At 35.6% G+C, this 26,564-nt stretch overlaps 1 protein-coding gene across 1 annotated transcript; it reads right to left on the reverse strand.

Moving 5' to 3' along the window:
- Positions 1–7,450: 7,450 nt before the first annotated feature.
- Positions 7,451–8,617, reverse strand: LOC107028675 (F-box protein CPR30-like). Its single transcript, NM_001323453.1, is given in 1 exon segment — positions 7,451–8,617. A coding segment is annotated over 1 exon segment (1,167 nt).
- Between the last annotated feature and the right edge of the window lie 17,947 nt (positions 8,618–26,564).

Raw genomic sequence — 26,564 nt, forward strand, 5'->3', positions numbered from 1 at the left:
TGGATAGGTTGAATAAATCAGCCCATTTCCTTCCCGTCAAAGTTTCTGATTCGGTGGAAGATTATGCTAGATCTTTACATTAAAGATATCGTAAAGTTGCATGGGCCCCTTTGTCGATCATTTCGGATAGAGGTTCCCAATTTACTACTTTTGGAGGTCTTTTCAAAGTGGGCTTGGTACTAAAGTGAAACTTAGTACCGCATTTCATCCTTAAACGGATGGCCAAGGAGAGCGCACCATCCAATCCCTGACAGACATGTTCAGAGCGTATGTCATTGACTTCGAAGGTAATTGGGATGACCACCTACCTTTGATAGAATTTTCCTATATAAATAGCTACCTTCGAGTATTGCTATGGCACCATTTGAAGCACTCTATGGTAAGAGGTGACGGTCTCCGCTTAGGTGGTTTGAAGTGGGTGAATTTTCTCTTCTTGGTCATGAGGTAGTCTATGAGTCCACAGAGAAAGTTTGACGTATAAGAGATAGGTTGAAGACGGCTTATAGTTGGCAAAAGCCATATGCCGACAATAGAAAGAGGGACCTTGAGTTTGAAGTAGGTGATTAGGTCTACTTGAAAATTTCACCCATGAAAGGGGTGATGAGGTTTGGTAATAAGGGGAAACATAGTACCAGGTATGTGGGCCCTTATGATTTTGAAGTGAGTGGGGAAAGTGGCATATGAGTTAAAATTTCCAATTGAATTAGCCAGTTCATCGGTGTTCCATGGATCTATGCTCAATAAATGTGTAGGTGATCCGTTGTCTATTCTCCCTCTAGAAGGTTTAGGGGTAAATGAGAACCTTTCTTATGAAGATGTTCCGGTTAAGATCTAGGATCACCAAGTTAAGAAATTGAGGAATAAAGAGGTTGCCTCTGTAAAGGTCATATGGATAAACCATCTAGTTGAGGGTGTAATAGGGGAGGTCGAGGCCGACATGAAGTCCGGCTATCCTCATATTTTCCCTCTTATTCCTAGCTAAAGTTGAGGTTAGTATTTCCTCTTAAACGGGAGTTATGAATAATAATTGAACTTTGCATGGTTTTCTAATATGTGCATATTCTTGTACAAATTCATGCTTCAATTGAGATTTCATGAAATATGTTTCTCATGTTTAACTTGCATCTATATGTAGTGGGATATATTTTCTTCCTGAGAGTTATTGAACATGCTTGATGTTGTTTTGAGAAAAAATTAGCATATCAACCCTTTAATGTTCATATTGAAATGGACAAGGTAGTTCCTCCTGATGTGATAGGAAATGGTGAGATTTTATATGTGATGAATTGTGGATTAAGTTCCTATGTTTTAATGATATTACTATGTGTTGAACGAAGTTGAGAATTTATCTATGAGCTGTGACTAATGATGATATTGCTTGTTGTTGGGCATAAGTCTCTTTTTTTCCCTATGAATGGTTTAAGGTGTCATTCGAGGAAGAATATTCCTGGCGGGATATTGTAACACCCAGAAGTTCTATGACCTAAATTGGAGCCTAACATAATTAAATATCATTATTCTAGACCAAAATAAGTGTAATTAACTTGATTTGGAAGTATTAGAGCCTAAACATCAATAAACGACCATGAGGTTTGGAAACTATTGAAATTGAACTAGTATATATCCTTAGGTCTTGTGAAGGTTTGGGAATGTCATATGAAGGGTAAAATTTGTAAAAACACTTTAATTAGGTAAAATAATGTTTTTAGGATTAAAACTTCAAGGTATGACCCCCCCAAGGACCACCTTAGAGGTCCTTGAGAAGGACCCAAACCTTTGGCCAACAAATTGCCCGAGGCAGCAAGCATTCTGCTTGGAGGGAGCATGTCCGCGTCGAGGACTAGCTCCACCAAGGTCCAAAATGTTGGTCCACGTTGCGGACGTGTCGCGGACTCTTCTGTCTCAAAATTTATTTCAAGAATACTTCACTGAAAAACATTGCGACGAAAATTCTGAAAATTAAAGTCAAGTTTGACTTCATTAAAAGGTCCATCCAATTGAGGGGTATTTTGGGTATTTTAGGAATTTAGTATATTGAATTTAAGTCATTTTATACTAATTCCCACACCAAAATAAATCCCCAAATCAAAAACTCAAAAGCTCTTCCTTCTCTCTAGTTTCTCTCTCTTCCCAAAACGTCCATTGAAGGACCTTGGAGCTTCAAGAATAAGACCAATTCTCAAAGATTTCAACTCAATTTCATGTCTAAGACTACAATAAGGTATGGTTTCTTTTAACTCTTGGGATTTCTTTCCCCAAGAGGTTCCTTCAGTGATGATTTTAAAATCCCCCAAATCCAAGGTTTTTCTCTACACATGATTCTTCTTCAAAAATGAAATTTGTAAATCAATTATGATGAATTATGATTACATAGGGTTTCTTATGTGAATAATTGTGGTTAATTGTTTTTGTTCACTTAAAATTCTTTTGTATCCATGTTCTTATCCAATTTCATAAATCTTGGATTTGATATGGTGAATTGGTTGAAGATGATGAATATATCAATTGTTTGTATTGATGTTAGCTATGTTGTTACTTCATGAATTACTTTGTGTTATCTATTGGTTATACAATTTTTGGTGATTGAAGTATAAAGTCTCATGAAGGGATAAAGGCATGAATGTTAGTTCTTATTTGAACTCAATTATGAAAGGTAAATTACTTAGATACTAATGATGTTATAGCTAATGTGTTGTTTTGGTGTGGACGGAAAGGTTCTCCCATCCTTACCCCTATACAGTTGAATTATCTATGAAGCATGTATGTATGTTATGGTATAATTGTTATATGATTTAAAGGTAGTTCTCATGATTATAATGAATTGTTAAAGTGAACGGTTTACTCACTTGCTAGTGTTTCTAAAGTGAAATGATTGTTATCACTTATGAACACTTATGAGCTATTATGATACTATGTTTACATAAAGGGTCTAGTAAAGGCTAATGTGAACTTATGTGATGACTAAATATGATTACTAAAGGGAACAGATTCTTAGCACCGAAAGGTCATGTAAATGATATGGAGGTCTGACATTTAGTAAGTCCGACTATGCGCATGGGTTTCCTCACGTTTAGCAAGTCCGAATTCTCAAAGATATGTGTTGTCTCATGAAATGGAAACACCACGTTTAGCAAGTTAGGGTTTCTAGTAACAATCTTCTTAACTCTTAACAATGTGCCCACATAGGGATCTAGCTTAGTGGATCCACCTAGATAGCTATGTACGAAAGGTTACACTTTAGGCAAGTGTTAACCCTCTCTTTTTGGTGTGGGAGTAGAACACCGAATTTCATGTAGCTCTCATGGTCTCAAGTCGGTAATTACAAATTTTTCCCTGATGTAAAACTAAATGAATAAAGGAAATGTATGGGATCTCACTAGGGATTGTGTTGAGGTGTTTATACATAGTATGAGGGAGGATATGGGACTTCTATTACACATTGCACTTGTGGGATCCTAAGAGATGGTTCTAGTAGTGTTATTTTATGATTATGTTGATTATGACTTGTATATGTTAAGTTATGTATGATTGTTATGAATAAATCATGTCATGATGAAATATGAGATTATGAATGTATGTATGATGTAGGTTGCTTAATGTGATACTTAGCTTTGGATAGGATTATGGGATTCTATTCTTTGCATTGTACAAGTATTGCTTGGGTTGTCTACATGTTGGGTAGATATTATGTTGGATTTGCTTATGATGCTTACTTTATGTGCATATTGGATTTACTTGGTATCATACATATTTTTTACTAAAATGTCCTTTTATACATGCATTGATGATTTTTATGCATAGAAGTCATACTTAGTGCGTGTGATGTACTAACCCATATTCTCTTCCCTTTTCCCAGACAATGTAGGTTCGGTCCTTTGAGAAGATTTCAAGGCTATTTCTCAAGACACTTGGATTTGCTTCTCCAAGTTGGTTAGTCCTCAAGTCCGAGGAAAAGACCCTTATATTCTAGCTTGTAGTTCTTTGCTTATGATTGAAAGACATTATGGTATTTCCTATTTCGAGACTTTCTCATTGATGTATGGGCTAAGTCCCAAGTTTCTAGTCCTTTATGTCTAGATGGTACATTATGACAAAGATAGATTCTATTTTCATATATGAAATAAAGTTGAACTTCCAAAGTAAAACTTCTAATTCTTCGTATTTTTACTCTATGATACATGCTATGACGTATTCTTAGGGCTTGTATAATACCTCTTCGAGGTTGAATACGCCCGTAACGACTAGGGGGTGCTCTTGGGTCATTACATTGGTGATGCTAAGGCTTTAATCTTCAGCTCTTCTTATCCTTTTTGTTCCAGTTTTATACCTAAGTGTCCATGCTTACACAAAACTTCAAATACCTGAGGCTTAAGAGTTTTAATTAGTTATTGAGATAAAATGAGCATTTGAGGAAATTATTTTCATCAAAAAATAAGGTCCAAAATGAGTCCATTTTGAGGACTCATCACTTGAAAACCTTTTAGGGGTAAGCTAATTTTATAAGATTGATCTCTAGTCAGATTTTCACCAATTGAGGGTGAAAGAAGAAGATATTCAGAAAACGGGCTTAAGAACCCGATATGGTCATTTGAATATTTGGTCATGTCACTTGGTTTGACTAGATCTCTAGTAGTATTTATGGATTTGATGAATATAATGTTTAGACGACACCTTCATATGTTCGTAATTATGTTTATTTATGATATATTGATTTATTCGAAAAGTGAGGATGATCACATTAGTTATTTAAGGGTTGTGTTGCAAATTCTTAAGGAACAACAACTGTTTACAAAGTTTAGCAAATGTGAGTTTTGGCTAAGGTCTGTGGCTTTCTTAGTTCATATTATTTCAAGTAACAGTATTGAGGTGGATCCTATTAAGACAAATGCGGTCAAAAGTTGGCCTAGACCTATATCACCTTATTATAAAAGGTATGTTGAGGGTTTTTCTACGATTGCCTCTCTATTGACGACATTGACTCAAAAGAAAGCTAAGTTATATGGTCCAAAGCTTTTTGAGAAGAGTTTTCGAGAATCGAAAGATGATAGACTTACTTCCGCTCCAGTGTTTACTCTACCATAAGGTACATATGGCTTTGTGGTGTAATGTGATACCTATAAAATTTGGATGGGATGTCTGCTTATGAAAAATGGAAAAGTTATTGCCTATGATCCAAGGCAATTTAAGGTTCACCTAGAACTATCCTATCCACAATCTTGAATGAGCGACAGTCATTTTTGCCTTAAGGATTTGGAAGCATTATTTGTATGGGTTCATATTGATGTTTTCACTGACCATAAGAGTTTTCAATATATGTTTAATCAAAATGATTTTAATCTTCGCCAAAAAAGGTTCCTTGAGTTATTAAAAGATTATGATATGAGTGTTCTCTATCACCCCGGTTAGGAGAATGTTGTACGGATGCTCTTAGTCGTTTATCTATAGGTAGCGTTCCTCACGTTGATGCTGATCGAAAAGAGTTGGTTCGGGATTTTCATAGATTGACCTGGTTAGGTGTTCAGTTAGTAGACTCTACAAAGGGTGGTGTTCTGGTTCACATCGGATCATAATCATCTTATAGGGGGGATGTAAAGCCCAAGCAAGGTCTTGATCTAATTTTGGTAGAATTGAAAAAAGTGTTGCTTAAAAAGTCCATAGAGGCTTTCTCCCAATGGGAAGATGATGTCCTTAGATATCAAGGTTGTTTGTGTGCTCCTAATATTTATGACATGAGGGAACAAATCTTGTCGAAAACCCAGAGTTCTCGGTATTCCATTCACCCGGGAGCCACCAAGATGCACAGTGATTTGCAAGAGATATATTGGTGGAATGGGACGAAGAAAGATATTACGAGATTTATGGCTAGGTGTCCTAATTTCCAACAAGTGAAAGTTTAGCATCAGATATCGGAAGGTTTATCCCAAAATATTAGTATACCTACTTAGAAGTGAGAAGATTTAAATATGAACTTCATAGTAGGCTGCCACGTACTCGGTGACAACATGACTTGATTTGGGTTATAGTATATTGAATGATGAAATCAAACCATTTCATTCATGTCAAGGTTCGTTATTCCGTGGAGGACTTCTCTAAGTCATATTTGAGCGAAATGGCAAGGTTGCATGCAGTACCATTGTCCATTATCTCTGATAGAGGTACTCACTTTAATTCTCAGTTTTGGAAGTCTTTCCAAAAGGTTCTTGTCACTAAAGTTAATTTTAGAATGACTTTTCATCCACAAATTGACGAGCAAGCGGAGCGTACTATCCAAAATTTGGAAGATATGTATAGAGTGCGTTTCATCGTATCAAGGGAAATTAGGACGATCATTTGCCATTGATTGAGTTTGCTTATATAATAGCTATGACTCTATTATTGGTATGTCTCTATTTGTGGCTCCATATGGTAGGAGGTAGGAGGTGTAGATCTCCCATAAGTTGGTTTGAGGTGGGTGAAGTCTCCTTGATAGGACCCGAGTTAGTTCATGAGGCTATGGAAAAAGTTTGACTTATAAGAGATAGGTTGAGAACAACCCATATAGAAGAAAAGATCTTGAATTTGATGTTCATGATTGGATCACTTGAAAACTCAACCATGAAGAGTGTAATGAGGTTTTGTAAGAAAAGGAAGCTAAGTCCCCATTTTGTAGGCCCATATCAAATTTTTAAATGTGTTAAGGTTGCTTATGAGCTTTGTTTGCCAATTGAGTTGGCATCGGTGCATCCTGTTTTCCTCGTCTCTATGTTAAAGAAGTGTGTTGGAGATCCCACATCCATAGTTCCATTAGAAGGTTTGGGATTTGATGAACGTATTTCTTAGGAGGAAGTCCCGGATGAGATTTTGAACTGGCAAGTCAAGAAGTTGTGGAACAAAGAAGTAGCTTTCGTGAAAGTGTTATGAAGGAATCATTTAGTTGATGGTGCTACTTGGGAGGCTGAAGCCGATATGAAGTCCCAATATCCTCATCTTTTTCCTTTTACTCTTCCCTTGGCTTTAGATAAAAAGTTCCTCATGGTTTATTCTTGTTGTGATATCATGTGTATTTTAGATATTCCCATTATTTCCTTACACTATGCATGTTCATGTGAAACTTGTGTTCTGAAAGAAAATGAGTTTACATGATTGAGTTTCCTCATGTTGTAGTGAATTTGAGTATAAGTTGCCTATAAACTTCATAAGATGAATTGATGAACATTCTTTAGCTTGGAGTTGAGAATTCCTCCTTCGATATAGGCTATGAGTATAGATTGATAGGTCATGACTGTAATAAACAAGGTAAAATTATTGTATAATATACTTGAAAAGTGAAACCTAGTGGCTCATAGCATAGCTACGTTCTCTAAGACACTACTCTTCTTGTATAAACTGCCGTGTCCTCTTTTGAACAGTTAATATCCAAAAATATAATATTTCATTTCTGAATGATGATAAGTTGAGAGTAAAACCTTTCCTAAAATTTTTCAATTTGTGTGCTACTCCCGTATCCTCTTGGAATTAGAGTTAAGCTTTCCTTGTAAATTATAACTCTTAGACTTGTAGGAGAACCGTGTAAATTGTACTCACTGACTTCATTTGAACGAAGATTGCAAGACATCAAAAATCCATTACTGCATTGAAAGAGTAGTAAACATTCTCTCCAAATTGCCAATGGAGATTGAATAGGAAGACCTTTAATTGTATATTTCTTAATCCAGGAATCACATCCACTGTAATCCTTCCTAAGCCATATGTATGTAAATTCATTTGTATTCTTAGCTCTTTCTGTTCGTGGATAACAAATTAATGTAAAAGTATCATTCAAGACAGCTAGGCCATAAGACGGACCATTCATAAAATAACAACTGTCGGGCGTTTTTGCTGTGTGAAACGTCTCAGTACTCAAATCAAAAGAAAGAATTACCAGTGCGTCTTCTATCGAGATTCCAATCCAATGACAAGACCCCTGGTAAAACATCTGAGAACTAGGCAACCAATATATAGTGGGGAAATTTTGATCGGCGTGATCCAATTCTCTCCAAAAATCAATATCCACATCATAAACCTCAATTTTTTTCTCAAAATCTTGAGGGTACCCATGGTCTTCCAGATAAACGTCCAGAATTCTAATAACTTTGTAATCATTTGATATATTGTCAAAGCCAAACCCTACGCATTCAATAGCATAACTGAAAGGCGGTGGTATATTGAAAGGACTGGGTGGAAGCATCCTATAATTTCTAGTGGATGGATTAAATAATACAGTTGTAAGGTTATCCATCAAAGCAACTATACCTTGGCAAGGACCAATAAATTGATCAAAGTCATTGCTATAATTAGAGGTCATACAAGGCACATCTAGATCTGGATTAATGGGGCTGAGATGATTCTCATCATCACCTGAAAGAAAAGACAAGATAGTTTTATGTAGGTCATCATCTTGTTTGATTGAGCGTTTAAAAAGAATTAAGCCATCTCTGAATGTTGTGGGACGGTTAAGATGAAGATTCACAAAAGTAGAGGATTGCACGAGAGTGTAACAAGATTTTGAAAGACATTTGAGTCTCATGAGAGATTTGACTGGAAGCATCAAAAGTATATTAATAACCACATCTTGCGGCAGTTTCATCATTACAACCATTTTTTACACAATGATGGTGAAAGAATTTTGGAGAATGATGTTTAGAATATTGCATAACCTTATTTAATGCCCATTCAGATCCATAACGAACAATGCATCTTACTTGCATTTTGTGGTTCTGAGGAGGGCTTCTAAATTGGGATGACAAGTCAGATGGAGTGGGGCTGATGGGAGGCAAATTCACATGATCAATTTATGAAGACGTGGTTCGTCCCAAACCACGTAAGCTCACCTTGCATAATCCCAATCCGTATAATTTGAAAGAAAAAAATTAATAAATAAAAGAACTTAAAAGAAAATGTGTTTAACTTAACCGAGTGGAGCACGCTTTTTGCTTGGAGATGGTAGTTCCTCCTCTGACATGAGTAGTTTTAAATTTCATGTATATTGGGTTGTTAGGCCTAGTTCCTACCTTCCTTATCATGTATTGAGTATGTTTAGCTTGGACTCCTCCTTGGTTTTGTGAATTTACATGAGTTTGCATGCATGATTGGCTACTAGTTTTGAGTCTTTTATGTTAAAAGGTGTCTAAAGTCCTAGTCGAGGATAAATGTTCCTAAGGGGGGTAATGTTAGACCTCACAATCTAGTGGTCGAACTAGGCAAAACAGTTCACAACATAATATGGTTATCACTTTGATTTTTTTAAAAAAAAAAATTGTTTTGTTTTTTGAGTCGCCGCCTAATTTTATGAAAATATTAGGAAAATTCAATTTTTTTAAATATGTAAACGTAAATTCTGTTTTAATTTGTGAAATCACGTTGATTCTGAATAAGGTTTTGTTTCTCGAGGGGATGATTTTAAGCATCCCTCAGAGCCTATCCAAACATAGTCCCTAAACTCAATTTAGGAAAAATAATTAGGAAAGCTTATTTATTTATTTTTATTTTTAAATCAATGATAAGTAAATTAGTTTAAGAAAAAGAGCAAAAACAATTAACAGCATGTATATGTGTATTATATAAAATTAGTAGTAGTATGTTTATCATATAGTAAAATAATGCATTTCAAATGTACGACAATTTTTATAGGAAGAAATACTTGGATGAGTACATTTTAATAAATAATTATCATTTTTAGCAATAATATATTAAATTTGTAATACGTATTAAAAGTGAATTATGTATGCAATATATATGTATTATCATTGTTTTTTATATATTATGCTTGTTTGGTAAGAAATTGACACATTGTATTATAATTGTATTAAAATATGTAATAAATGTATTATCCATCAATAAAACTTGTATCATATGTGAATAATAAATTGTATATGCATTATAAATACATTAAAAGTGATCAAATGAGAAAAAAAATGGTATTGCTATTTGAAGGAAATATTGATTGTATTGAAGTGTTAACCTAATAAGGGAATACATGGGAGATATATATAGGAGATATAGGAAGGAGTACTATCCTAATAGGACTAGGATTAGTACACAGTAAATCCTAATATTATTTAATACTATCTGTTATTATCCCCCCTCAAGCTGAGCTGAGCGGAAGCGAACGGAAGCTTGGAACTGAGGTAATCGTGCTGTCGGCTCGGGAGAGGCTTGGTGAGAATATCAGCCGGTTGTTCTTCAGTGGGTACATACTGCACAGTCATGGTGCCGGCCTGAACTTCATCGCGAACAAAGAGACAATCGATATCAACATGCTTCATTCTGGTGTGTAGGACAGAATTCTTGGCCACACAGATGGTTGATTTGTTGTCACAATAGAGAGCAGGAACAGTGTGAGTGGCGCGGAGTTCGTGAAGAATATATGTGACCCAAATGTTAATGGTAAAATATTTTTTTAATGTTATCTATTTATGTAAGTTTTTCTTTTTTATATGTTGAAAAATATAGTTATACCATAAAACTTATCCTAAAAATATATAAATGTTGAATTTATGAAAATATGTCGTTTTGTAGTAGTCGGGTGTAATTATATAGTAATATGTGATGTGTAATTTGAATATAAATACATAAACGGAGTTTCCAAAAAATAAAAATAAATAATAAATGAGACTAAATGTTAAAATATTATATAAAGTTTGTGATCTAAAATCATTTATTATAAAGTATAGTATTATATATGTATGTTGTTTAAAACTTATAAACTTTATTGTAGGATAAGTTGATGATAAATTATATATTATAAAAATAAATAATATTCGCAAAAAGGATAGTGGATATGAGAAAAATAATATATAATATACCAAAATAAAAGGTTATGTGTGGAGAAAACTAAATATAAAATAATGAATTTATATTTTTATGTGCATGACATATTTATGTATGAACGTATTGGCATATTTTAAAATATTTTTAGAAGTATTTGATTTTTAAAAATAAAGATAGTGATAATATTAAATATAATTTCTTTAAAAATAGGCCACTAACTATTGACACTTATTAAATAATTATATTTATTTTTTATTAATAAAATATATAAGCCTACTTCCATGCTTGTCTATTAAAAAGGTATAATTCCACAAGTTAATTATTTTGGCCTTATATGTTTCTAAAAGTGATTATTCTAGTTTTTGAACTAGTTTTAGATTTATTTGGAAATCCAAAGCGATGAGTAGGTCTTAATGAAGATCGGTTTAGCCTTTTCAAACTTCAATTGGAAATTCTAAAATGTAAGCCTCCTTCTCTTCAACTTAAAGGCTTAAAGGAACGTTAAAATAGAACTGTCAAGACGGTTATGAAGAAAATCAAAAGATATGAAAAGGCTTCAGGTCAAAAAGTTAATGAAGATAAGAGCTTCTTTCTTACAGACACCAAGGCTAGTCCCTACAAAATCAATAGGTTGAGGCAACGTACAGGATTTATGGACAAGTGTTTTCCTTTCACTTATTTGGGTTGTACACTATATTCTGGAAGAAAGAAAGTGAAGTATTTTGATATCATAATTTCAAAAGTGGTCAAAAGCTAAGGTTGAATGGTTGGCAAGGAAAGATGCTCATTGTTGAGGGAAGAGCAGCACTCATAAAGAGTGTCCTTCAGTCTCTTCACCTTTATATTAACCCTCTTACAGGTACTCTAAACACCATTGAGAAACACATAGTGAGGTTTTATTGAGGGTCTTCAAATGAAAGAAGGAAATATCAGTGGAGCTCTTGAACTAACTTATGTTGTCCTAAAGAGAAAGGGGGTATAGGTATTAAAAGTTTAGTTGATATCTCTAACACCCTCACTATCAAAAGGTGGTGGAGACTAAGGGGCTGATTTTTTGAAGAATCAGTATCGTGCTTATAAACATAACGCTCAAAAGAAATGGAGCTCTGGTAACTCTTACGGATGGAAAAGTCTTGTTTGGTCAACAAATATAGCAAAACATCACATCAAATGGAACATTAACAATGGTGATAGCAATTTTTGGTGGGATAGATGGACAATTTTTGTCCCTTTAGCCCTTATTCCTTTTCTATATAGTGATGATCTCCTTGACAAACTATGTGTTAAAGACTTTATGCTAGATGGAAGATGGGACAAAAGAACCTTGTCTTGTGTACTTCCTGCAAATATTGTTCAAAGCATTATGAACATGGACATTGGCCCTAATGATCAAGATGATGATCCCATTTGGACTTGTACTGAAGATGGTCACTATTCTTACAAATCTGGTGAGAAATATCAAGCAAAAAGATGAGTTTCTGCAATATTTGTGGCATAAATCTATTCCTTTTAAGATCTCATTTCTTTCTTGGAGATTATGCAAAGAAAAATTGTCTTTTAATTAGGTGGCACATAGATTTGATAATCATTCAAATGTTGAATGTTATTGTTGCAATGACCTTGTAATAGATTTCATTCAACACAGGTTTACACGAGGGAAGGCTGCAACTCATATATGAAATTATATTGGTGCCTCCTTACGCATTATTCATCAATCTGTTTCTATCATAAGAATTTTCAATAAATGGAGTGTTGAAATGAAAAATAACGTACACGATTTGATAATTCAAATTGCTCCTATAATTATTAGATGGGAAATCTAGAAAGAATGGGCAGCTTGTAAGTTTGGGGTTCAAAACAAAATGTACCACAAGAAAATGGAGTATCAGGTATTCCGGAACATCACTACAGCACTCAAGATCATTTTCCCCACTATTAATATAATGGGCAGCTGGCCTAGCATGTGTGAGAATATTGAAAGACTGCAACCAGCACTCAAGATCATTTTCCCCACTAATAATATAATGGGCAGCTGGCCTAGCATGTGTGAGAATATTGAAAGACTGCAACGCAGGATGAATGTCATACAAGTCGTCTGGCAAAAACCAAAAGCAAGGGAATTCAAAGTCAACGTTGATGGAATTTCATCATGGATACAGGACAAACGGGTATTGGGGGCATAGTTAGAGACAAAGATGGTAAATTTTTATATGGCCTTCTTTAAGGCAGTATAGTTCACCAACAACAACCAAACAGAAGCTACTGCGTCAGATTTGGTGCTAATTGGTGTGAGAAAGGAATTAACTATTTCACCACCTAAATGGATTCTTTGGTAATTACTATCATGTCGAAAAACATGAGCACTACTAATCTAAAGTTGAAAAAGATCATATATGAACTCACAAAAGTGTTAGCAATGTCAATGTCAACTTCATTCATTGTTATCGAGAAGCTAATACGGTTGCTGATTACTTTGCGAAGATGGCCTCTACTAGTGGAAATAAAACCTATATCTCCTCTTGCAATATCTTCCTCAAGAGGTTAAAGGCATAATTCAACTCGATAAATGGAAAGTATCTTTCATGAGGAAAAAATATAAAAAGTGTAATTTTTTCGTAAGCTAATAACAATTTTACATAGAGAAGGAGATTATATAGGCTACTCCTTCCCCTCTCGTTTTTGTGAAGCTGTAATCTCCTGGTTAGGGGTATGGTTTTGTAACTTTTTGAATTAATCAACATAGTAGGGGTCAAGCCTAATCCCCCACACCAAAGGAATCACAACCCGAGGTGATGGTCTTCAAAAAAAATTAAAAAAATCTTAACCCATTTCCAAAAATATTGTTTTTCTTATCATTTTTTCTAAAAGTTTTCCCAAGGGTTTTTAATACAACTTTAATCTTGTTAACAAATGACATTAAGTCGCGTAAATAAGCTTCAAAAAATAAAAGATAATCAATTCAACATATAAAAAACTTAAGAGTTATATAGACATAAATAAAGATTACCCAACATATCAAAATAATATAATCAATATCGTAAAAAAAAAAAAGGCAAGGCTAAAGAACTGTAGACTCCTATTTATGAGATTCCAAACATTGCGATAATCCTAATTGTTATTGACCTAATATTTTAGGTAAATAACGAGTCTCAAAGTAGAAAGTTCAGCTCTTCGATTGTACATGAAACATATATAGAGGAAAAGAGATAAGGAACTAATGGAGCAACCAATATTGATATGAGAAGATCAGATAAAAATATATGCCTTAATAGAAACAATGAGCATTAAGTGATCAAAAGCAAAGGTACTTGGCAAAAAATAAGTATCAATTCTAGTATGAGATTTAATGATCTTAACACTTAATTAAAAAGGCTAGGAGATTTTCCTCTCACGAAAGTGATTTACAATTTTTTCTACTTTTGTTAGTTGGTTGTAGCACTACCCGGAAGTTCTGTATCAATGACAACATAGATCAGGTTAGCATTTAAAAATTTATAACACAGTTCATTGTAAAAACTGCTAAATTGCAGATTATCTTCTCATGAATTCTCCAAGAAGTAACAACCGCAAAACAATGATTGTGTTTTACCTTATACATGAAACTCAAACTAAATGTTATTTCTACCCAATATATGCCTATGCTAAGGTACACCATGACACTATAATCTCACCATTGCAGGTTAATGAAAAACAATAACACTATACTCAACAGAAAAGCACCCAAGGACTAGCAGTACCATTTAAATAATCTAGTATGCCTCATTCATTAACAACCTAGAAAGTGTTAGAGCAAATCTTCAATTGAAAATCCATGGCAGCAGCTAATTATTTGAAAAAATAGTTCAACCATTTTTTACAATATTTTAACAATATTCTAGATATTATATCCGTCATTCCTAATACGACAAATCTTATTTTCAAGAAAACTACAAACTTAGTCTCATGATTATTACATTGAAAAAATTAGCTAAAAATGTCTTATAGATTTTCAATTTTAAAAAAGAACAAGTGGTTTCCTTTATTGTTCTCTGCTTTTTTATTTTTAATATTAATAAACGGAGTAAATTAATAACATTATTCGTATTTGTCAGAACAATTATTAAATTTGTTTGGACAACTACTGAAGTTGTCGGACAACTAAAGAAGTTGTTTCCACAATTACGATAATTATTGAAGTAAAGTATAAAGGTTAAAAATTTGCAACTATTGAAAAACATCTTTTAACCTAATTAATAATATTTGTCATTTCTATCCAATTTTTAAGACTTGAAGGACTCCTACCTAATTGACTAACTAGTTTGTCCCTATTAATAGACCTTCCCCAATCAAGATCGGAACATATTAATCTTAATTTAAAACTCTCGAAGAAATAAGAAATGAATAAGATGGGAACATATTATTCGTAATTTCAAACTCTCGAAGAAATAAGACATGAATACGAGAAACAGGGCACACTTAACATTTCTTCACAGGACCAAACTAGATAACATCAAGCGGATTAAAAAAAATAAGAAAAAGAATTTTATATTGTGTTGAGCAGTAAACTAGAGTTTTGACGTTAACTAGAATTATCATAGAAATATTATATTTCATCAATAATTTTGTAAAGTAAATTTTATTGATCTAAGTTTTGATCATAGTTTGAAAGACATCAAACCTATTGCATTTTGTCCTAAAAATCCAGCAAGTTATAGTTTTATAATATTCTTTTAATTAAGTGGGGGATTATAGGAAAAAATATTTTATTTCAAAAAATTATTTTATTAAATATATTTACAAAGCCAAATAATCAAAATTATTTTGAAATTGTTACTTGAAGAAATGGTAATTAATTAAGGTAATTTTTTGTCCATCTTACACCTCTTCCTCCATGTGTCTTCTTGCATGCAAGACTTTGAACAAGTGGCATGGCCACTTGTCATGATACCATTTATTTCTTAACTCTATAAATACTACTCATTTTATTCTTTCAACGATATACAAAAAGTGAAAAACATTCTGCCTCATTTTTTAGTTTTCATCTTTCACTTCTTATAATTATTTAATTAATGATGTTGACTTGTTATTTATATCCCCCTAATAACTTGTTGATAGTAATTAATCTGTGATTTCACCTCTATTTATTTAAGGTATCAAACATCCCTTTAATAAAGGATGAATTGTCAGCTAATCGCTTTGACATGAAAGACAAATTATTGATCTCTTCGATGAAGGACGAATTATTGATTCCTTCGATGAATTTAAATTGTTGATTCCTTCGATGAAGGACGAATTATTGATTCCTTCAATAAAGGACCAATTGTTGATCCATTCGATGAAGGATAAATTGTTCATCTCTTCAATGAAGGATAAATTATTGATTACTTCGGTGAAGATGAATTGTTCATCCCTTGATAAAGGATGAGTTGTTGATACTTTTGATAAAGATGAATTGTTGATCCCTTTGATAAGATGAATTGTCTCATGTGTTTATACACTGGAATTGTGAGGCCGCAATCGATATTGCGAAGAATGAAACTTATAATTGTAAAATCAGACACATGGATTGAGGCATGATGTCGTTAAGCAGCTGCTGAAAGATCGAATAATTGCAATTGATTATGTGAAGTCAGAATTGAATTCGGCCGATTCACTGACAAAATTCGTGGGAAGAAAATTAACTCTTCAGACCTCAATAAAAATGGGTTTAAGACCAATTGTTAGCCAATAGAGATGGAAACCCAATATATGTGATTGGAGATCCCATGAAGTACGTTCATATGGGTAATAACAAGTCGATATTGGCTCTGTGCACTAACTGACAGTGTTTGAAACTGCTACTAAAAATGAGAGATTAGTTATTAACTCTTAATGAATTCATAGTCCTTAATTAAGAAAAGAATATTTAAAGTAGTGTATACATGATGAATTCACCTATATGATAGTAGGGGTGTGGCCGCTCCTATGAGACTTTTGGCCTAGTCTGTAGAGCTCTCATGAATACCAGGCACGCGCTTGACCTATACGCACAAAACTGCGTTGAACAGAAAAATTACTGTGATCAAAATGTGATTGGTAAGTCACTGATTTACAACTAGAATTATCATAAAAATATTATATTTCACCAGTAATTCTATAAATTAAATTTTATCAATCTAAGTTTGGATCATAGTCCAAAAGACACTAAATCTATTGCATTTTGTCCTGAAAATCAAGCAAGTTATGATTTTATAAACATCTTTTGAGTAAGTGGGGGGTATTGTAGGAAAAAAAGTTTTATTTCAAAAAATTAATTTATTAAATATATTTAGAAATTTAAATAATTAAATTATTTTTAAATTATTACTTCGAGAAATGGTAATTAATTAAGACAATTTTTTGTCCATCTTACACCTCTTCCTCCATGTGTCTTCTTGCATGCAAGACTTTCGACTAGTGGTCATGCCACTTGTCATGATATCATTTCTTTCTTAACTCTATAAATACTACTCATTTTATTCTTTCAAAGATATACAAAAAGTGAAAAACATTCTGCCTCATGTTTTAGTTTTCATCTTTCATTTCTTATGCGTATTTAATTAATGATGTTGGCTTTGTTATTTTATATTTTCCTAATAACTTGTTGATAATTAATTTGTGATTTATGTTACCTCTATGTATTTAAGATAGGGAAGTGCTTGTTTAGTCTTGGAGAAAATATTTTGCTGTTGAAATAGTTTCTTAGGACACTGCCCTGCACGACTAAAGTATTTATCTATTTTCTGTACTAATATTTATATATATATTTATAGTAATTTTTATTTTATTTTCAAGACTAATTTTTGATAAATAATAAAGTTATTTATTATTATTATTATTGTGAAATTTATAATATATCCCCAACAATCTAAGAAACTAGTGCGTATAATATGTGCTCCATAACTTTTGATGACATGTGTTCTGAAACTATTGATGATACTGATGGTATTGAGAATACTAATGTTGCTACTACCCTGACTGGTACTGTACAAGTCATTCTGTCGGAGGATTACACTAAAGAAAATTACAGGTATGTAAATAGGCATGGTTAAAAATCCAATGCTAAAAAAATTAACCTTCATGAAAAATACACCACAATGCAAAAGAATGTTGAAAAGAAATAACAATCCCGCTAAGCTAAAAATAATTTTGGTTGAAACGGATGATCTGATTATTGCGATCATTTTAGAAATAAATGTTGTGGCCAATGTGAGAAAATTGGGTAATAGATCTTGGTGCTACTAGGCACATTTGTATACACAAAAATGATTTTGTGTCAACACCAATGTGGAGAAAACAGAAGATATTATTTATTTTGGTCACTCAAGGACAACTAAAGTTCTTCGAAAAGAAAAAGTTCTCATGCTCACATCTAATAAAATTTTGGCATAGAGTGATGTATTGTATGTTCCTAAAATTCAAATTAATTTGATTTCTGTGGATTTATTAGAAAAATGTGGAATGAAGATTTCTTTGAAAATAATGAAGTCATATTGATTAAAAATGATATTTTTGTGGGCAATGAATTTTGTAACTATAGTTTATTTATGCTTAATATTTGTGATAATTTTACTGCTTACATGATTGAGCTTATTTCATTATGGCATACCAGATTAGTATACATTAATGTGTCATATATTAAAATATGTGATCTCACGATTTACTACATGATTTAAATTTATATAATTTTGATGATTACATAAAAGATGTATTTATTTTTGCATGTTTCTTTATAACAAACTACATTATAACATGTTAATGTCTCATATATTTAGAACCTGCAGTCTCTTGGTTTAATACTTAATTTAGATATTAATTTTGATAAACGTGAAATATGTGTTGAAGCTAAAATTATTAAAAAGTCATATTTTTCAGTAAGTAGAGAAACTGAATTATTGTCTTTGATCCACATTGATTTGGATGATTTGAAATATACCATGAATAGAGGTGGTAAAAGATATTATGTAACTTTTCTTGATGATTTTTCAAGATTTACTAAATTACATTTGCTCAGAAATAAAGATGATGAATTTGAGTCTGAAGTTGAAAATAAACTTGGTAGGAAATCAAAAAAAATTTGATCTGATAGAGTTGGAGAATATGTATCTCTAAATGTTTTGTGTGAAAAAAGAAGGCATTATTCATGTAGTTACCCCACCTTATTCAACTGAATCTGATGGAGTAGATGAAAGAAACAACAGAACTTTAAAAGAAATGACGAATTCTATGTTTATTGGTTCTAATGCTCTGATAATTTGTGATGTGAGTCGATATTATCAGCATGTCACTTACAAAATAGAATTCCTCATAAAAGAGCTAATAAAACTCCTTAGAAATTGTGGAAAGGTTATAGACCTAATTTGAAATATTGAAAAGTCTAGGGGTGTCTCTGATATACCGTGGTTTAACAATATTTTTAATATTTTTTTCTTAAGTTTTCTGTGTGTCCAAAAGCCTTTTTGTATTGATGTTTATGTAAGTTTCTCTTTATTTGCAGGAAATCTGTCCAAAGACGAACGCGAAAGTTTTTGAGCGAGAAATGCAGAAGAGACCACCTACGGAGCTTATGACTGTCCGTCGAGCTTGTGACGGTCCGTAGGTGGCATCGTAGTGAAGCTGCTGAAGGAAGATGGGGAAGTCTGACCCAAGTGTTAGATTACGGAAATCCAAGACGGACCGTCATAGTCACGACGGTCCGTCCTGCTGGTTCGTCGTGATGATTAGAGAGTAGTCCCAGTATACAAATTCCAAGAAGTTTAAGTATTATGGAACGTAGACCTTCGACGGACCGTCATGCTTGGAACGGTCCGTCATACCTGTTCGCCGAGGGTAATGAAGAGAGCAGCAGAAGAATTTGTGAAGTATGGGTCGACGGAGGCCATGACGGCCCGTCATAACCACGACGGTCCGTCACGAGGTCCGTCGACCCAGCCGCGTTTTGACAGATTTTCAGTAATTAGAGTCCTTCTTTTATTAGGTTTTTGATTTTTATAAATAGTTCAAAAACCTCGTTTTTGGGGTTAGACTCTTTTAGGTTAGACTATTTTATGTTAGACTCTTTTATATTAGATTTTTTTATGTTAAACTCTTTGATATTAGAATTTTGATTGTTAGACTTTTGGAGAATCTTTAGTTCTCTTGTTCATGTATTGAAGGATTAATTTCAGTAATTGATACACTTTTTTTGGAATTGATTGTTGGTGCTTTTGTTGATTAATCAAGTGAATTTCTGGATTTTATTCTTTCTCATTAAAGTAAGTGCATGAATTCTTATATTACATATATGAATATTGTGATTATGACTATGGGTAACTAAACTCCATAACTAGCGTTGTGGGAACCATGGGTGAATAATGAGGTAAAATCTAACTAAAATAGCAATTCTAGAATAGTGTCTTGCATGTTTTGATAATTCTTTCGTTTAGAAGTCTTTTTAAAGGATGACCAACGTTAAAACTCGCCTCAATGCTACTTGCCGGACCAAGGAGGTAGATAATAGAAAAAGAATTATCAACATAGATTTAGTGTATACTATCTAATAGGCTAGTGTCGATTGGTACGAGGTAATAACTTAGTCAAATATAGAATACAATGCTTAATATGAGGTAAAGGTAAGGGTTAGTATAGCAACACACGTAGCCGGACAAAGGTGCGGATTGAAATTTTCTAGATGCCGGACCAAGGATTTAGAGATACATAACTTATCACTTTACATGCAAGATACTAGGAAAGAATTGTTATAGCTAGGATTATCAAGTTAGGAACCTGTGGGGAACACTTAAGCCCTAGTTATTTTTATTAATTGATTAAACTCCAAGATTTGAATCTATTAGTTGTTTACTTTAATCTAGTTAATTATTTTCATTAATTTAGAAATAAAAATCCCCCCCTTTACTGTCTTCTGTTTTATAAGGAAATAATTGACTAAATAATAGTAATAATAGAATAAAGTTAAGTCTGAACTATTTTCCTCGTGGGAACGATCCCAACCTCATTAGTTGGGTTCTTTACTTGATACGACCGCTTTACTTCTTATTAAATAAGTAAGTTTGAGCGTATCAAATTTTGGCGCCGCTGCCGGGGAAAGTAGCTTTTAGATTAACTTAAACTTATTACTAAAGTTTAGTCAATATTTTCTTGAATTTACTTTTCTACTGTTTTTTATTCTTGTAGAACTATCTTGCTTGTATGCCAAATACACGGAGAGGAAGAGAACTCTTGTTTCCCTACGATCATGAATTAGAGCGTACACTACGCAATATGAATCGAAACATGGGTATTAACGATGATGATCCAAACCAGAACATCCCAGCTCCTGTTCATGTTCATGTTCATTTATTACCCAATGATCCGGGTAAAAATCAACAAAGGGGACAAAATCCCGCTCCACACCCTCAAGAATACTACAAAGGTTATGATAATATTGCAAACTCTGATGGACCACTTGTCTTGCCCCCTCTACCACAAGGCCACACCTTTGTGTTAACTAGTAGTCTGATTCAAATGCTCACTGCTAAAGGTTTTTTTTCAGGGCTACCTTCTGAGGACACACATGCCCATATAGCTAAGGTAAGGCAGTGTGTAAAAGCTGTGTAGGGAGGCCTGATTTGGAATTAGATGTAATAGGGCTAAGAGTATTTCCTCTCTCACTGATGGGAGAGGCTGCTATTTGGTTCACTAAGCTCTCTTATAACTCAATTTTCACTTGGAACCAACTAAGGGACGTTTTCTTAGCACGTTACTACCGGTCTCCAAGAAACTAACCCACCAAGACAGAGTGAAAAACTTTGTGGCACTAGCAGGAGAGTCAGTTAGTAGTTCTTGGGCTAGATTCACCTCATTTTTGAGAAGTGTCCCCAATCACCGCATAGATGATAAGTTAGTGAAGGAATACTTCTATCGGGGACACGATGATAATAATAAGGCGGTATTGGATACTATAGGGGGTGGTTCTTATGGGGAGTGTCCTTATGCCGAGATTGCTGAAAAGTTAGAGAAAATCTCCTGAAATAATAAAGCTTGGAGTACTAAGAAGTCAGATACTGGGAGAAATACCTTTGCAGTGCAATCCACTCACAACCCAGCCACAGATGAGATTTTTGAAGAGATGGCTCAGATGAGAACTGAGCTTGGGTTGGTATTAAAACATGTTACTGGGGGTGTAGAAAAGATAAATACAGTTAACTACTTGTCTAAAACACCACAATCAAATGATGAATGCTATTATGAGGAGAATTCCTATGCGGTAAATGAGCAGACGGGGGGTTTCTGACCGAGTGCCCAAGGCTCAAATCAGGAGAATTGGCGCCAAGGTCAAGGAAACCAAGGTCGGATCTATGGTAACTATAACCGTGAGGGTCATTATATCCGAGATGGAAACTAAAACCACGACAACAACTTCAACAAGGGTAACTATGGTAACACAAATGATAGGAATGGGCCCTATGTCCCTCCTCAAAATCGTGAAATTTCTCCTAGGGATGGTGGAGATAGTATGGCGCGAGTTGAGGATATGTTGAACAAAATGATGAGGAGGTTCGATGCTAGTGATGATCACATTAAAGAGTTAAGGAGTGATTTAGCGGGTATTGGGCAGAAAGTCGATACACATGCAATATCGATTAAGCAGATTGAGTTGCAAATGGCCCAAATATCTGCGACTGTGAACACACGGCAACCGGGCACTCTTCCTAGCAACACTGTCCAAAATCCAAAAAAATGATGGACACTGTATGGCAATCACTACTCGGGGTGGTAAGCAAACCATTGACCCACCTATGTCGTCTAATGAGGAAAAGGTGATAAAAGATAACGATAAAGTGGTAGTGATTAGTGGTGAAGTAGAAGATCACACGGGAAAAGATGCTGAAGTGCCTAAAAAGGTAACTCCCATTCCTAGACCACCACCCCCCTTTCCTCAAAGATTGGTGAAAAAGACCGAGGATGGTAAATATCGGCGTTTTATAACAATGTTGAAGCAGCTTTCTATCAAAGTCCCGTTGATAGAAGCTCTAGAACAAATGCCCGGTTATGCCAAGTTTATGAAAGATCTGGTTACAAAGAAAAGATCGGTCACTTTCGAAGATGATAGAATGCAGCATTGTAGTGCTATTGCTACAAGATCTCTAGTACAAAAGAAAGAAGATTCGGGTGCGTTCACTATTCTTTGTATAGTCGGGTCATTACATTTTGCGAGAGCATTATGTGATCTGGGGGCAAGCATAAATCTCATGCCCGTCTCGATTTACAAGAAGTTGGGTTTGGGTGATCCAAAGCCCACTGCGATGCGGCTACTGATGGCCGATCGAACAGTAAAAAGTCCTATAGGGATACTCCACGATGTTCTAGTAAAAGTGGAGTCGTTCATATTTCCAGCAGATTTTGTTATTCTTGATTGTGAAGTCGATTTTGAAGTGCCTATTATTCTTGGAAGGCCATTCCTAGCTAAGGGTAGAGCCTTAGTTGATATGGAAAAGGGGCAGATGAAATTTCGGTTGAACAATGAAGAAGTGACCTTCAACATTTGTAGGTCCATGAGGTAGAGTGGTGAGCTCCAATCGGTATCTGCTATATCCTACAAAGTAAAGATGAAGAATCACCATGACCTAAAAATTGAAAAACGAGAATTTATGGTTGGAGATTTGGTGCTTTTATACAATTCTAGGTTGCGTTTGTTTCCGGGAAAGCTCAAGTCCAAATGGACTGGACCTTACTTGATTACCCAACTATTCCCTCATGGAGCAGTTGAGTTGGAAAGCATGGAGGGTGTGTGGTTTAAGGTGAATGGACAACGAATAAAAATCTACTTCGAGCATGCTGAATCGGCGAATGAAGTGATCGAGGCATACCATCTTGATGAAGTCTGAGTAATCAAGTGTCTTCAGTCGTGCCGCGACGTTAAATTAGGCGCTGGTTGGGAGGCAACCCAATACTTATAGTTTTCTTTCTAGTAATCGTAGCATTTTCTACTAATGGGTTTTAAATTTGCAGGCACATCACCAGAAAATTCTACAGAAAATCACTCTGCAGCATTCATTGACGGATACATCGACGGACCGTCACGCATGCGACGGACCGTCGCATGAATCCGTCGTGCCAGGTACGTCTTTCATTTATTTTCAAAATTAGGGAACACGCAACGGAACCCATGACAGATCATCGCATCTGCGACGGACCGTCATCGGGGACTCGTTGCGTTATTAACCAGCACACCCAACCCGACCCGGCTGGGGTATTTTAAAAATTGTTAACATTTAAAAAACCCCACCCCTTCATTTCAACCATTTCCTTCCCTCTTAATCCCATTTCCCTCCCTTTCCAACTTCCAACTTCCAACATCCTACCTCTCTTCTCTATCAACTGATCACTTCCCCAAATCCCCAATTCCGAAAATCTCCTTTCTACTGGTCGGAGTGTGCTGCTGTGGTTCTGCTCTTGATAACCAAGTGTCTCATTTGCTTGTTTTTCTCCTCTTCTCAGGTATGTGTCTCTGATCTCTACCCATCTACATTGCATTTTTGTTTTTCAATTAGTATTAGCCTATTTCTTGTTGGTGGGTCTTCATTCTTTGATCCAATTTTGTCTGACCTAGGTTGAGAATCCTCGAATTGCCTTGTTAAAACTCGAGAAATTGGTGATTTAGCATTGCTAGTTTGCTAGGTATTTGGGTTAGAAACATGTAGGTTAACACTAAGTATTCCATTTGAGTCACAGGGGATGATTGTGACATCCTCAGTTCTGTCACTGAATGACAGATGGAGACCCCGATGATGGACCATCGTACCCACGACGGACCGTCATAGGGTCTGTTACAACACCCCACTATTCATTTTCTCTAAGTGTCCACCAACGGACACATGCGACGGACCGTCGTTCCCACGATGGTTCGACCTGCACAACCGTTCTGGTTGTCAGAGACCCTATTCCGAAGGGTCTCCAATTTTTTCAAAGTGTCCTCTGACGGACATCTACGACGGACCGTCATAACCTCGACGGTCCATCCTGCACAATCGTTCTGGTTGTCAGAGACCCTATTCCTAAGGGTCTCCAACTTTTTCTAAGTGTCCTCTGACGGACATCTAAGACGGATCGTCATTAACATGACGGTCTGTCCTGCACAACCGTCATGGTTGTCAGAGACCCTTGTCCTAAGGGTCTCCATTTATTTTCCAAGTGTCCTATGACAGACATCTACGACGGACCGTCATACCCTCGACAGTCCGTCCTGCACAACCGTCATTATCATGACGGTCCGTCCTGCTGATCCGTCATAACTTTCAGAGACTTTCCTTTAGGGGTCTCTACATAATCATAGTTGAAGTAAGACATGACGGACCCCATGACGGTCCATCATACTCACAACGAGCCATCACCTGGTCCGTCGTGTTTCACTACTACTACAGAAATGTCATTGCAGCTTTGCTCTTATATTTATTTTGTGTCGTTTTTGCTTGTCTTGTTTTTTCCTTCTAGTGCTAATATTGATTCTTTACAGGTACTATCTATAATGGCACCAAAACAAGATCGAGTTTACGCACGTGGGCATTCAAAGTCTGTAGCCCCGTCTGCCTGACTGGTTATAGGCTCTGATGATGAGCAAGATCCCGAGTACGTGCCCCTGGGAACTACCACTCCATCACGAGCTGCACGTGCAACAAGAGCTACGCCCAAAAAGGTGGCATCCGGCGTAGTCACTGCCTTCCAGTCTAATGAGGAGCGCATACTGAGCAGCACACCTTTTGGGTCAGCTACACATGAAGAAGGAGAGCCTGGTTCCTTAGGAGTTTCTTGGTCGGAGAAGCCTCCAGGTCTACAGAAGTCCCTACACCCGCCACAGCTGCACAGTCTGCCTCCTCTGATGAGGCTGACAATCCTGATTCCACTCCAGGCTCACCGACTGGTGCTCTTACCCCGGTTGCCGATCATCCCAACTGGTGGTGTGTCGACGGGCAATACCAAGTGTATTCAGACTCCAAGTTTCTAAATGATAAAGGAGTCATGACACGGACCCTTACACTGGAGAGTCGAGTCCTTACGGGAATTCTCCCCACCATGCCAGATATCCACAATCTCTTCACCAGAAACCGGCTAGAGTGGACAACTGATTCTTTAGGCGGCTACAGTGAGGCGTTGGTCCAAGAGTTTTATGCCTCTTGCGTAGATACTCTCCGATCACAAATAGATAGGCGGGCTGCCCCCGCCAAACAGGCCCCACTTGAGCACGTCCGAGTATGCGGCATACAGGTCGACATCTCCCTGCCCGCCATTTGGCTGTATCTGTACGCGAGGATGTTGATGCCAACAGGACCCCTCTCATCGCCGAGTTCGACTACCGGTGGAAAATTGTAAGAGATGGACAATTATTGCGTGAGCCATCGCTGAGAGAGACCACCAAGAGGTGGATGGCCCTGCACTTGTCTTATGGAGAGGGTGCCGACTGGGTAACGGAGCCGAAAGGAGCCATCAAGAAGGCTAACTTGACTTTCACGGCTAAGTTCTTATGGTTGATTGTCCGCCACTGCCTTTCCCCACGACTGTTGATAATATATTCACATGGGATTGCGCAGTTCTGATGGCGGCGATGATAGTCGGGTTTGAGGTGGACTTCGCTTGGCTTCTACAGGCAGTCATGCATGAGAGGGCTTTCAAGGTCACAACTACTTACCCTTTTCCGTGCGTGATATTTTCCTTATGCAGGTCCGCAGGTGTGCCCATCTGGCACATTGATCAGCTCAAGACTCTGCTTGGCACTGTTGATATCGGCCTCATCAGGGATGAGG

Source organism: Solanum pennellii, chromosome 1 (assembly GCF_001406875.1).
Source record: "Solanum pennellii chromosome 1, SPENNV200".
In the NCBI taxonomy this organism is placed as follows: domain Eukaryota; kingdom Viridiplantae; phylum Streptophyta; class Magnoliopsida; order Solanales; family Solanaceae; genus Solanum; species Solanum pennellii.